The sequence below is a fragment of the Ranitomeya variabilis genome, chromosome 2 (assembly GCF_051348905.1).
Source record: "Ranitomeya variabilis isolate aRanVar5 chromosome 2, aRanVar5.hap1, whole genome shotgun sequence".
NCBI classification, from domain to species: Eukaryota; Metazoa; Chordata; class Amphibia; order Anura; family Dendrobatidae; genus Ranitomeya; species Ranitomeya variabilis.
In genome coordinates this window covers 1,073,908,934-1,073,923,116 of record NC_135233.1, presented here as the reverse complement: position 1 = coordinate 1,073,923,116, position 14,183 = coordinate 1,073,908,934, and the positions used below count along the sequence as shown (strand labels likewise).

The following is a 14,183-nucleotide window of genomic DNA, read 5'->3' as shown; positions in this document are numbered from 1 at the left end:
TATCAAAAATGGGAGGATCTTGCTTCATTTTGCACTTTAAATAATAAAAAAAACAGTGTGGGGACCTATCAGTTCTTCTACTTGATAACTAGCCTTGCTAAGGATAGGTTCACATTGCGTTAATGTGTGCACGCTAACGGACAGCGTTGCACGGCGAAAATGTCGCAATTAACGCCGTGCAACGGGTCCGTTAGCGTGCCCATTGACAGCAATTTGAAGTTTCCCTCTAGCGCATCGCAAGAGCGTGCCTTTTTTCGGCTCGCGCTAGCGATGTGCCGTTCTTTTGTAGCGCGCCTCGGACGCTGCTTGCAGCGTCTGCGGCGCCCCCGAGGTCCGTTCCCCGCTCTCGCAGATCGGGGATCTGCGAGAGCGGGGACGTTAACGCGACCCCTAACGCGGCCCCTAAAAAAACATTGCGTTAGCGCAATCCGCTAGCGCTAGCGCTAAACGGATTGCCCTAACGCAATGTGAACCTAGCCTAAATCTTACAGCTGAGGGCTGATGATCAAAAATACAGGGGAACCCACGCAAGTTTTTTTTATTATTTATTTAGAGCACAGGGGCCAGCTGATGAATACTCCCATCAGCCCCACCTGCTCTTGCTGTTATTTGCGGCAGCAAGAATAGTAGTCGCGTCAGCCGACTTTATTGAACAGAGGTAATCTTTTTACCTCCGATTACAGCTGCAGGATCATGCTGTCATTTGAGGGAAATGGGGTTCTCTGTCCAGCGGTAATGATTTTACCGCGGATCAAAACCACTGTTTGCCGCGCTGTCATGCACATGACAGCATGGCAAACACTGCATGTTCGGGCCCCCCTTTCAAGTGAATAGTGTATGGTTCAGGTTCAGGTACTTTTCTGGTACCCGAACCCAAACATTTTTTTAATTGTTCGGCCGAACGTGCTGGACTCGAACATCCAGAAATCCGCCCATCTCTATTTATTAATATGCTGTATCAGAATTACAGATTTTACTCCATCACTTTTTAGTAAAGCCTTCTGTAACGCTTGTGGATCATGAACCTATTGCACTACAGGCTGGTCATACCCTGAAAGAGCATAGCAGACCAGCTAATTGACTTATGTTGATCCCCAAGTGACTGAGTGCCGCACAACATTCACATAGCAGCGTGGGGTTTAGTGAAGAACAGCAGCACCAGAGGCCTGGAAAGCTAAGATGATAGAAGACATAAGAGAGGAGACACAGAAGCCGATCGAAGGAACGGTGGCAGCAGGAGAGATCTGAATAGGACTGAGCAGAGGTTAGTAAAACATTTTTTTAAACCTTCCTAGTCTTTAGAATCCAGTAAAAAAGGTTATTAGTTTTATGGAATTCTAGCAAATTGATTATTTTACTTCTAGTTTTCAGTCCTGTTAGAGAAATATAGGTGACCTACATTTTGGTCAGATGAGTTCCCTGTAAGTAGATCACATAGTGCCCAATGTAAAGCTCCCAAGATGTAAAGGCCAGCATGCACATTAGATTAAAGTCAGCTGAACACTCCAATATCGGTGGGATTGACTGACCATCAATGAAGGCCTCCAGAATCCCATTCAGCAGATGATTTGGGGGAAGAGGAGGATCCAGCATTTGAAAATAAACATGCTGCCCTTTTTGTTTTCTTTGGCGATACATCTTTCCCGTAAAGATGTGTCTGACAGTTGTGGTGTCTGACAGAATCTTATTCCTCCCTTCCCATTGGTTGTGTCGAGTGTCGATATGTATGAAGAATAGCAATCCACCAAGCCCACAATTAGCCGACAGCTTCAACATGTGTATAACCAGCCCCAGCTGTAGGAGAACGTAGACCACCAATCTGAAATTCTTCTGCAGCGTCACCACTGGTCTGTGCGATTCATGGACATGTTGGGTCCTCCAGTCAGTTAGATTTTATTTGTAGCTGAACTCTGTTTTGGGAAAACTTTTTTTTCCATAGCACAGCATTCTCAAAGAAAACTATTTCTTGGCCCGAATATCTGGGCGGATTGTAAATATCACATTACATTTTCAGTGTTATGCAATGCGAATCAGAACTGCAAAATCACAAAGAAGAGAAGGATCAGTCGGGGACATTTCATTAACAACGTAAGCATAAATTCTGAAGGATAGAAAAATAATACTGAGAATACAGAAGGATTTTAGGTTAGGTAGGATAGATTTATAGATATTCTGAAGAAAGAAAGAAAGAAAAACGAGAGAAAGACATACAATACATAAATAGATATAGATAAAGGTTATCACTCTTGAAGAGAAACGTTGCCTCTTTTTCACCCTGAATGGTGTGCTGCCTCCATTTTTTAACCTCTACATAAGGTTTGGACTTTGCCTGCGGGGTTTTGCGCCCAACTTTGTGATTGCTAGTGCTGCTCTTACTTTTTTGTTTTTCTATAGATAAATAGATATATATGGGATGGATAGATAGATAGATAGATAGATAGATAGATAGATAGATAGATAGATAGATAGATAGATAGATAGATAGATAGATAGATAGAGTCTGTGGATGTTTGCACATTTAGATGATTCTCTTTGTCTTTCTACAGAAACCTTTCCTGGCATGATGATCCCATGTGATCCCATCACATTGGTTCTGTCTATTATTTTGTGCCTATTTTTTGTCCAGTTTTTGTTTGGACGAAAAAAAAATGCTTATAATTTGCCCCCCGGACCTCGACCGCTACCAATCATTGGAAATCTGCACATTCTGGACTCTAAGAGACCGTATCTGACAATGCACGAGGTAACATTTAGTATATTGACTACATTATACCAAATGGTTATGATTCTGTTGCTTAAAGGGAATGCGAATATAATAGGTCACTTATAATAGAGGGTAAATATTTAAAGGGTTTGCTGACTTTAGACTTCCCACAGTTTGCCAGGCTTTTTTGGTGTGAATATATATACAGCTCTGGCAATAATTAAGAGACCACTGCACAATGTTTAGTTTGTCTGATTTTTCTCTTTATATGTATTTTTTTGAGTAAAATGTAAATTGTTCTTTTATTTTATAAACTTCTGACAACATGTCTCCGAAATTTTCTAATTTTTTTCTGACAAAGAAAAATGGTCAAAATAAAAAAAAAACAGTGCTTTCAGACATCAAAAAATGCAAAGAAAACAAATTCGTAATCATTTAGAAACAAGAATACTAATGTTTTAACTCAGGAAGAGTTCAGAAATCAATATTTTGTGGAATAACCATGATTTTTAATCACAGTTTTCATGCGTCTTGGCATGCTTTCCACCAGTCTTTCATACTGCTTCTGGCGCTAAAATGTAAGCAGTTCTTCTATGTTTGATGGCTTGTGACTATCCATCATCCTCTTGATTACATTTCAGAGGTTTTCAATGGGGTTCAGGTCTGGAGATTGGGCTGCCCATGACAGGGGTTTCATGTGGTGGTCTCTTAATTTTTGCCAGAGCTGTATATATACACAGAGAGAGAGAGAGAGAAGAGAGAGAGTTTTTAAAATGTGATCATTTTTTATGCTTCTCTATGTGACTTGAAAAATGTGCAAGGAAATGTATATATTTTTGGCCTGAATATACAGATATATATTGATTATATATATTAATATATATAACATATCATATATATATTATATTAATATATAATATGTTCAGCCAGACCGCATATTCGGCCAGACAGGCAAGGTCAGACCGCATGTCAAATATAAGGGTTGAGTGTCACTTGGGCAATAGTGATCACAAGATAATAAGTTTTCATGTATCCTTTAATAAGATGTGTAGTAGAGGGGTGACAAGGACACTAAACTTCAGGAGGGCAAATTTCCAACGGATGAGAGATGATCTTGGTGCAATTAACTGGGATGATATCCTGAGACGTAAAAATACACAAAGAAAATGGGAGACGTTTATTAGCATTCTGGATAGGGCCTGTGCACAGTATATACCGTATGGGAATAAACATACTAGAAATAGGAGGAAACCAGTATGGCTAAATAGAGCTGTAAGGGGCGCAATAAGGGACAAAAAGAAAGCATTTAGGGAATTAAAGGAAGTAGGTAGTGATGAGGCATTAAATAAATACAAAAAATGAAATAAATTCTGTAACAAGCAAATCAAGGCAGCAAAGATTGAGACAGAGAGACTCATTGCCAGAGAGAGTAAAAATAATCCCAAAATATTATTTAACTACATAAATAGTAAGAAACTAAAAAATGATAGTGTTGGCCCCCTTAAAAATAGTCTGGGTGGAATGGTGGATGAGGATGAGGAAAAAACGAATCTGCTAAATGACTTTTTTTCATCAGTATTTACACAATAAGATCCCATGGCAGACAATATGACTAGTGATAACAAAAATTCCCTATTAAATGTCACCTGCTTAACCCAGCAGGAAGTACAGCGGCGTCTAAAAATCCCTAAAGTTGACATATCTCCGGCCCGGATGGGATACACCCCCGAGTACTGCAGGAACTAAGTACAGTCATTGATAGACCATTATTTTTAATCTTTAGAGACTCCATAATAACAGGGTCTGTACCACAGGACTCGTGTATAGCAAATGTGGTGCCAATATTCAAAAAGGGGACAAAAACTGAGCTAGGAAATTATAGGCCAGTAAGTTTAACCTCTACTGTGGGTAAAATCCTGGAGGGCATTCTAAGGGATGCTATACTGGAGTATCTGAAGAGGAATAACCTCATGACCCAGTATCAGCACGGGTTTACTAGGGACTATTCCTGTCAGACTAATCTGATCAGTTTCTATGAAGAGGTAAGTTCCGGACTGGACCAAGGGAATCCAGTAGATGTAGTGTATATGAACTTTCAAAAGCTTTTGATACGGTGCCACACAAAAGGTTGTTACATAAAATTAGAATAATGGGGATAGGGGAAAATATGTGCAAGTGGGTTGAGAGCTGGCTCGGGATAGGAAACAAAGGGTGGTTATTAATGGAGCACACTTGGACTGGGTCGCGGTAAGCAGTGGGGTACCACAGGGGTCAGTATTGGGCCCTATTCTTTTTAACATATTTTTAAATGACCTTGTAGGGGGCATATAAAGCAGAATTTCAATATTTGCAGATGACACTAAACTCTGCAAAGTAATCAATACAGAGGAGGACAATTTTATATTACAGGAAGATTTATGTAAACTAGAAGCTTGGGCTGATAAATGGGGATAAATATAAGGTCTTGCACTTGCGCAGAAGACATAAGATGTATAATTTTGTGCTTAATTGTAAAACACTTGGCAAAACTGTTACTGAAAAATACCTGTGTGTATGGGTGGATGATAAAATCACATTCAGTGGCCAGTGTCAGGCAGCTGCTGCAAAGGCAAATAAAATAATGGGATGCATTAAAAGAAACATAGATGCTCATGAGGAGAACATATCGTATAAAAACACACCCAGAATAAAGTCCTTTGATTAAAATAATTACACAGACTCCTTTAATAAATCTTAATTAAACCATACTTATGGATCTAGCTCTGCTACATATAGATGGAAGGTTGCATTATTGCATGATGGGACCATACAGCCTGTCATTCAGGGGAAACTCTGAGCAGCGTGTTTTCAGTGTCGTCTCATTGTGAACTCCTATTCCCTGTCTGAGGGCACCGCAATCATGACAAAGTTCTCCTGCTCGCGGTCAGACAGGTCCTGGGAGTTCATAGCCAATTGACTCACTTCACCTATCTGACATCAGTGGGAGCACCCCGGGAAAAATTCTCCTCACCCTCGCACTGACGTCACATAGGTGTAGTGAGTTCCATGGCTGTGAACTTGCAGGACTTGTCTGATGGCACTGCAAGCAGGAGAACTTTCTCACGCTCGTGGTGCCCTCAGGCAGGGAATAGGAGTTCACAAGGAGTCACTTTGCACATGCTGCTCAATGTTTCTGCTGGACGACAGGTCAAATTATGCATCCATGCAGCCTGCCAACTAGATGTAGCAGAGCTGGACCTGTCATGGGACAAATGGATTATCATCATGTCTGTGGAAAAGTGAAGAATATTGCAAATTTGCAAACGTTGATGGCGTCAGTGGAGTGGGCGAAGTAGTACGTATGGTTTCATTAGGATTTATTAACCCCTTTCTGCCATTGGACGTACTATTCCGTCCATGTGGGGTGGGCCCTAATTCCCAAGGACGGAATAGTACGTCCAGCACGATCGGCCGCGCTCACGGGGGGAGCGCGGCCGATTGCGGCCGGGTGTCAGCTAACTATCGCAGCTGACATCCGGCACTATGTGCCAGGAGTGGTCACGGACCGCCCCCAGCACATTAACCCCCGGCACACCGCGATCAAACATGATTGCGGTGTGCCGGCGGTACAGGGAAGCATCGCGCAGGGAGGGGGCTCCCTGCATGCTTCCCTGAGACCCCCGGAGCAACGCGATGTGATAGCGTTGCTGTGAGGGTCTCCTACCTCCTATCCCTGCAGGCCCTGGATCCAAAATGGCCGCGGGGCTGCATCCAGGTCCTGCAGGGATTACTTCCGGGTGCTGTGCAGGTTCTTGTAAGCCTGCACGGCTGTAGGTGAGATCGGTGATCTGACAGAGTGCTGTGCACACTGTCAGATCACCGATCTGTAATGTCCCCCCCTGGGACAAAGTAAAAAAAAAAAATTTCCCCATGTGTAAAAAAAAAGAAAAAAAAAATCCTAAATAAAGAAAAAAATATATATATTATTCCCATAAATACATTCCTTTATCTAAATAAAAAAAATCACACAAAAAAAGTACACATATTTAGTATCTCCGCATCCGTAATGACCCCTCCTATAAAACTATATCACTAGTTAACCCCTTCAGTGAACACCGTAAAAAAAAAACAAGGCAAAAAACAACGCTTTATTCTCATACCGCCAAACAAAAAGTAGAATAACACGCGATCAAAAAGACGGATATAAATAACCATGGTACCGCTGCAAACGTCATCTTGTCCCGCAAAAAACGAGCCACGAGATAGCATCATCAGCGAAAAAATAAAAAAGTTATAGTCCTCAGAATAAAGCGATGCCAAAATAATTATTTTTTCTATAAAATAGTTTTTATCATATAAAAGCACCAAAACATAAAAAAATGATATAAATGAGGTATCACTGTAATCGTTCTGACCCGAAGAATAAAACTGCTTTATCAATTTTACCAAACGCGGAACGGTATAAATGCCTCCCCCAAAAGAATTTCATGAATAGCTGGTTTTTGGTCATTCTGCCTCTCAAAAATCGGAATAAAAAGTGATCAAAAAATCTCCCGTGCCCGAGCATGTTACCAATAAAAATGACAACTCGTTCCGCAAAAAACAAGACCTCACATGACTCTGTAGACTCAAATATGGAAAAATTATAGCTCTTAAAATGTGGTAACGCAAAAAATATTTTTTGCAATAAAAAGCTTCTTTCAGTGTGTGACAGCTGCCAATCATAAAAACCTGCTAAAAAAACGCTATAAAAGTAAATCAAACCCCCCTTCATCACCCCCTTAGTTAGGGAAAAATAAAAAAATTTAAAAAATGTATTTATTTCCATTTTACCATTAGGGTTAGGGCTAGGGTTAGGGCTAGGGCTAGTGTTAGGGTTAGGGCTAGGGCTAGGGTTAGGGCTAGGGTTAGGGCTAGGGTTAGGGCTAGGGTTAGGGTTAGGGCTAGGGTTGGGGCTAGGGTTAGGGTTGGGGCTAGGGTTGGTGCTAGGGTTGGGCTAGGGTTAGGGCTAGGGTTAGGGCTAGGGTTAGGGTTAAGGCTACAGTTAGGGTTGGGGCTAAAGTTACGGTTAGGGTTGCGGCTAAAGTTAGGGTTAGGGTTGGGGCTAAAGTTAGGGTTTGGATTACATCTACGGTTGGGAATAAGGTTGGGATTAGGGTTAGGTGTGTGTCTGGGTTAGAGGTGTGGTTCGGGTTACCATTGGCATTAGGGTTAGGGATGAGTTTGGATTAGGGTTTCAGTTAGAATTGGGGGTTTCCACTGTTTAGGCACGTCAGGGGCTCTCCAAATGCGACATGGCATCCGATATCAATTTCAGCCAATTCTGCGTTGAAAAAGTAAAACAGTGCTCCTTCCCTTCCGAGCTCTCCCGTGCGCTCAAACAGGGGTTTACCCCAACATATGGGGTATCAGCATACTCAGAACACATTGGAGAACAACTTTTGCGGTCCAATTTCTCCTGTTACCCTTGGGAAAATACAAAACTGGGGGCTAAAACATAATTTTTGTGGAAAAAAAATATTTTTTATTTGCAAACGCAATGTGACCATTCCATCTAAGTCTGCATTCCAAATGGCGCTCCTTCCCTTCCGAGCCCTCCCATGCGCCCAAACGGTGTTTCCCCCCACATATGGGGTATCAGCGTACTCAAGACAAATTGGACAACAACTTTTGGGGTTCAGTTTCTCCTGTTACCCTCGGGAAAATACAAAACTGGGGGCTAAAAAATAATTTTTGTGGGAAAAAAATGTTTGTTTTATTTTTACAGCTCTGCATTATAAACTTCTGTGAAGCAGTTGGTGGGTCAAAGTGCTCACTACACCTCTAGATAAGTTCCTTAGGGGGTCTACTTTCCAAAATGGAGTCACTTGTGGGGGGTTTCAATGTTTAGGCACATTAGTGGCTCTCCAAACACAACATGGCGTCCCATCTCAATTCCTGTCAATTTTGCAGTGAAAAGTCAAACGGCGCTCCTTCCCTTCCGAGCTCTTCCATGCGCCCAAACAGTGGTTTACCCCCACATATGGGGTATCAGCATACTTAGGACAAATTGTACAACAACATTTGTGGTCCAATTTCTTCTCTTACCCTTGGGAAAATAAAAAATTGGGGGCGAAAAGATAATTTTTGTTAAAAAATATGATTTTTTATTTTTACGGTTCTGCATTATAAACTTCTGTGAAGCACTTGGTGAGTCAAAGTGCTCACCACACCTCTAGATAAGCTCCTTAGGGGGTCTACTTTCCAAAATGGTGTCACTTGTGGGGGGTTTCAATGTTTAGGCATATCAGGGGCTCTCCAAACGCAACATGGCGTCCCATCTCAATTCCAGTCAATTTTGCATTGAAAAGTCAAATGGCGCTCCTTCGCTTCCGAGCTCTGTCATGCGCCCAAACAGTGGTTTACCCCCACATATTGGGTATCGGCGTACTCAGGACAAATTGTACAACATCTTTTGGGGTCCATTTTCTCCTGTTACCCATGGTAAAATAAAACAAGCTGAAGTAAATTTTGTGTGAAAAAAAGTTAAATGCTCATTTTTATTTAAACATTCCAAAAATTCCTGTGAAACACCTGAAGGGTTAATAAACTTCTTGAATGTGGTTTTGAGCACCTTGAGGGGTGCAGTTTTTAGAATTGTGTTACACTTGGGTATTTTCGATCATATAGACCCCTCAAATTGACTTCAAATGAGATGTGGTCCCTAAAAAAAAATTGTGTTGTGAAAATGAGAAATTGCTGGTCAAATTTTAACCCTTATAACTCCCTAACAAAAAAAAATGTTGGTTCCAAAATTGTGCTGATGTAAAGTAGACATGTGGGAAATGTTACTTATTAAGTATTTTGTGTGACATATCACTGTGATTTAATTGCATAAAAATTCAAATTTGGAAAATTGCAAAATTTTCAAAATTTTTGCCAAATTTCCATTTTTTTCACAAATAAACGCAGGTAATATCAAAGAAATTGTATGACAATCATGAAGTACAATATGTCACGAGAAAACACCAGGATGATTGTCAGAATCACCAGGATCCGTTGAAGCGTTCCAGAGTTATAACCTCATAAAGGGATAGTGGTCAGAATTGTAAAAATTGGCCCGGTCCATAACGTGCAAAACACCCTTGGTGGTGAAGGGGGTTAAAGGAGTCTGTGTCATTCTTTCAATTAAATGACTTTTTCTGGGTGTCTGTGTTTTTTTTACAATATGACTAAGGGGTTACTAATGGGGGCATCTTATTGACGTCACTTCATTAATAACTTCGGGCTTGATGTCACCTGACAATACAAAGGTGACATTAACCCCCCAACTACCACCCCACTTGCCACCGCTACAGGACAAATGGGAAGAGCGAGGCTAAGTGCCAGAATTGGCACATCTTAAATATACGCCTTTTCTGGGGTGGCTCAGAGCTGATGTTTTTATCCTGGGGGGCCAGTATCCATGGTCCTTTCCAAGGCTATTAATATCAGCCCGCAGCTGTCTGAATAGCCTTTGCTGGTTAATAATTATAGGGGGGCCTTACATCATTTTTTTGGGAGAATCCCCCTATTAAATAGTCAGTAAAAGCTAAGTATACAGCTGTGAGTTGATATTATTAGCTTGGGAAGCTCCATGGGCATTATACCCAGCCCAGGTTATAAACATTTGCACCTAGCCATGGGCTTTCCCTCTGCTGGTTAAGAAAATTACATGGGAGCCCACACCACTTTTTCAGAAAAATAATCTTTTAATAATTAAAAACATATACAGTAAGTTGCATACACACTGTACTAATTGTCTATGTCACTGTAGTTATATGTCTACCTATCCTATGTGTATTCACTGTACGTAATCCATCTTTTTTATCCTTTCAACTCCTGCAGAGATTTTACAGTACACGGCAGATGAATTGTCTACTTTTCTTCTTTCTGTCTATTTAAGTAAGACATATATATATATATATATATATATATATATATATATATATATATATATATATATATATACATATATATATATATATTTATTTATTTATAAATCTATATATAAATATATATATACCATATATTAGGGCTGGCGGAACACACCGAGTAAATATTGAGATAATATAGGTGCGTTCGCAGCTCGGGGTCCACCGTGCAGGAATGGAACCTGCTGCTAGTAAATGGCAGCACTATATGGCGGAACAACGCCTGAATAGACACGGGTTTCTTCACCCGGTCTGTATAGGAGCGAACTCTGTTGCTTCACAGAGTCGCCGGGATTAGGATAACACTGTGCCCTGTTAACTTCACAGAGAATCACAGCTCACTAACAGAGCAGGTAGCATACAGTGGTCATACAGTCAGCATCAGCACACAAACAACTCTTCTCCGGAGGTGCCGGAATTCTAGTGGCTATACGCCAGCCCTAAATTCACACACACAAACTCCCCTCCAGAGGTGCCGGAATTCTAGTGGCAATACAGCCGACCCTGAGCACATGCAGACACAGACCACAAGGCAGCTAAGCTCATAAACATAGGTTAATACTAGCGCATGGCCGTGCGGCCATGCAAACCTTTTATAGAGAAAGCTCTCCAGGACCTTCCTAGTGGTTCAATAGGAACTGCTTCAGGACCTGAGCATGTGACCCCCGACCTCCAATGAGAAGTCGTCCCTTGGGCATGCTCAGTAGCAGAATAGCAGGACTTAGTCCCAGGAGCATCTGCTCGCCATAGAAAAGTGCTGGCTACAATGGCTGAGCCTGGAAGATCAGCACTAACCAAGCGCACAGTATCTGCCAGAGCCAGATGCTGGGACCCACATCTCCACTGAGCAGGCTCCACTGTGGCTGAAAAAGAATGGGAGACCGCAACGGAGGTGGTTTGAGATTCCCCCTGTGCAGCGGTGGGAACTTGACACCTAACACCATATTGTTTGGATTATAAGACGCATTTTTTCTCCCAAATTTGGGGGGAAAATGGGGGTGCATCTTATAATGCAGATATACCTTACTGGTACCATTGCTGCAGGCCACAGGCTGTGATGAGGGAGTGTCCAGTGGTGATGCGGGTGCATGGCGGTGCTGCTGGGGTGTCTGGCGCTGCTGCAGGGGTCTCTGGTGCTGCTGCGGTGGTCTCCAGTGCTGCTGGGGGCTCTGCCGACATTTTGTGAAAGGCCAGAGCCCCCCGCAGTTCCATGGTTTCCTGTGTGAGGAAGGAGATCAGCACTCATCTCCCGAGATCTTGGCGCCGAGATCTCCATCTGCACATGCGCCGCCCCACGGCGGCCATTTTCCCAGAGTCAACCGCACAGGAAACCATGGAACTGCGAGGGGCTTTGGCCTTTCACAAAATGTTGGCAGAGCCCCCCGCAGTACCGGAAAACCCTGCAGCAGCAGCGGAGACCCCTGCAGCTGTGTCAGAGACCCCCACAGCACCACCAGGCACTCCCACAGTGCCAGACACTTCCGCAGCACTGGACACCAGCCGCAGCACCGCCAGCAACCTGCAGCAGCGCCGGGCACCAGCAGCAGCACCGGACACCCGCAACGGCTCGCCACACATCGGAGCACCCCCTCCTCTCAGTTTGCGGCCTGCAGTTTCACCCCACTTTTACCTCCTTTAGCAGCGACCCTGGGACCCTGCTTCACCGCAGCCACCACCCCCGGAAAGCAGTAAGATGCATGGAATATAAGAAACAACACCATTTTATTAAAAAATATATATTTTTCTCCTCAAAATTAGGGGTGCATCTTATAATCCGGAGCATCTTATATTCCGGAAAAAATGGTATATATATATATATATATATATATATATATATATATATATATATATATACAGCTCTGGCAAAAATTTAGAGACCACCACATGAAATCCTTGTCATGGGCATCCCAATCTCCAGACCTGAACCCCATTTAAAACATCTGGAATGTAATCAAGAGGATGATGGATAGTCACAAGTAGTGTTGAGCGATACCGTCCGATACTTGAAAGTATCGGTATCGGATAGTATCGGCCGATACCCGAAAAATATCGGATATCGCCGATACCGATACCTGATACCAATGCAAGTCAATGGGACACAAGTATCGGAAGGTATCCTGATGGTTCCCAGGGTCTGAAGGAGAGGAAACTCTCCTTCAGGCCCAAGAAAACCTCAAGAGAAAGAGAAAGAAAAGTGACTTCACCCCTTAACGACTTTTGACTTACAGTACATATACGTCAAAGGTCGTGTCTGCCTTTGATGCCGACTCGTACCCCAAACCCGCATCTTTTCTGGCAAATGATGGCTGATTTAATCGGCCATCAGGTGCCTTTATCAGCCACAAGTGGAGTGGAGCACATCCCACTTCTGTTAACCTGTTAAATGCCAGTGTCAATCTCTGACAGCAACATTACCAGGCATCGACAGAGAGAGCTTCATTCTATGTGCCCATCGGCCCTGTGATGTGATCGCTGCTGCTGTTGTGTTGCCAGGACAACTGTGGGTCTGCTAAAGACCCCTGTGCCTGTCACTACAATCCTCCTGTCACAGTCAGCATTAATCTGGCGTTCATAGGAGATTGGGAATTTCGTTATTCATAGCAGTACTCATGCAGTGATATTCATAGCACACGAGATGATCGCAGCTTCAAGTCCCCTAAGGGGACTATCAAATGCATTAAAAAGTTTTAAAAAATAGAAAAATAAAACTTTTAAATTACCCCATTAAAAATAAAACAATGTAAAATAAAAAATACACATATTTGTTATCACCAAATTCATAAAAGTCGCAGCAATCAAAATATAAAATAAATTTGTCTGATTTGTAAAAGGCGCAGTGGAAAAAAATCCAAACACCAGAATTAAGTTTTTCTGCAGTAAATTCAATAAGAGGGAATCAAAATACTGTATTTACACCAATATGGTACCAGTAAAAATGTCAGATCAGGGAGCAAAAAATAAGCCCTCATCCAGCCCAAGATTCCAAAAAATGAAAATGTCTCGGAAAATGGCAACAAAAGCAAAAAAAATTTTCACCAATGAAATAAAAAAAACAAAACTATGTTTGCTGTCTGTGCTCGTACTGACCTGGAAAATCATATTGCCAGGTCAATTTTACTGTGTAGTGAACATGGTAAATAAGACTAAGACAACGGAAAAAACAATTGTGAAGTTGCACTTTTTTTTTGCAATTTCAATGCAATTGGAATTTTTTTGCAGCTTTACAGTGCATCGAGTCATAAAATGATGATTTCATTTAAATGTACAACCGGTCCCGAGAAAACAAGCCTTCATATGGCTATGTGGATAGAAAAATTAAACCGTTATGGATGTTGGAAAAACAGGAGGAAAAAAGTAAAACAAAAAATGGGAAAATAGCCCAGGAATGAAACGGGTTAAAGAAAGTGCAAATGATGAATAGTCCTAGTCTATGAAAATACAGTAGACACACCCTATTGCAGGAATAATATGGGCTATTTACCTCAAATCCTAATACTTACAGAATTAGGCCAGACACTGATTCTGATATCGAGTCATATTTTTCATAT

The 14,183-nt window shown here is 41.9% G+C and overlaps 1 protein-coding gene across 1 annotated transcript in view; it reads left to right on the top strand.

The window, feature by feature from the left end:
* The first annotated feature begins 2,032 nt into the window (after window positions 1-2,032).
* The window catches only part of LOC143808685 (cytochrome P450 2K1-like), a 64,697-nt gene continuing 52,546 nt past the window's right edge, over window positions 2,033-14,183 (top strand). Inside the window, exons 1-2 of the mRNA XM_077291595.1 lie at window positions 2,033-2,088; window positions 2,547-2,743. Coding sequence (XP_077147710.1) covers window positions 2,561-2,743 — 183 coding nt within the window. The 5' untranslated portion in view covers window positions 2,033-2,088; window positions 2,547-2,560. The remainder of the gene's footprint in view (window positions 2,089-2,546; window positions 2,744-14,183) is intronic.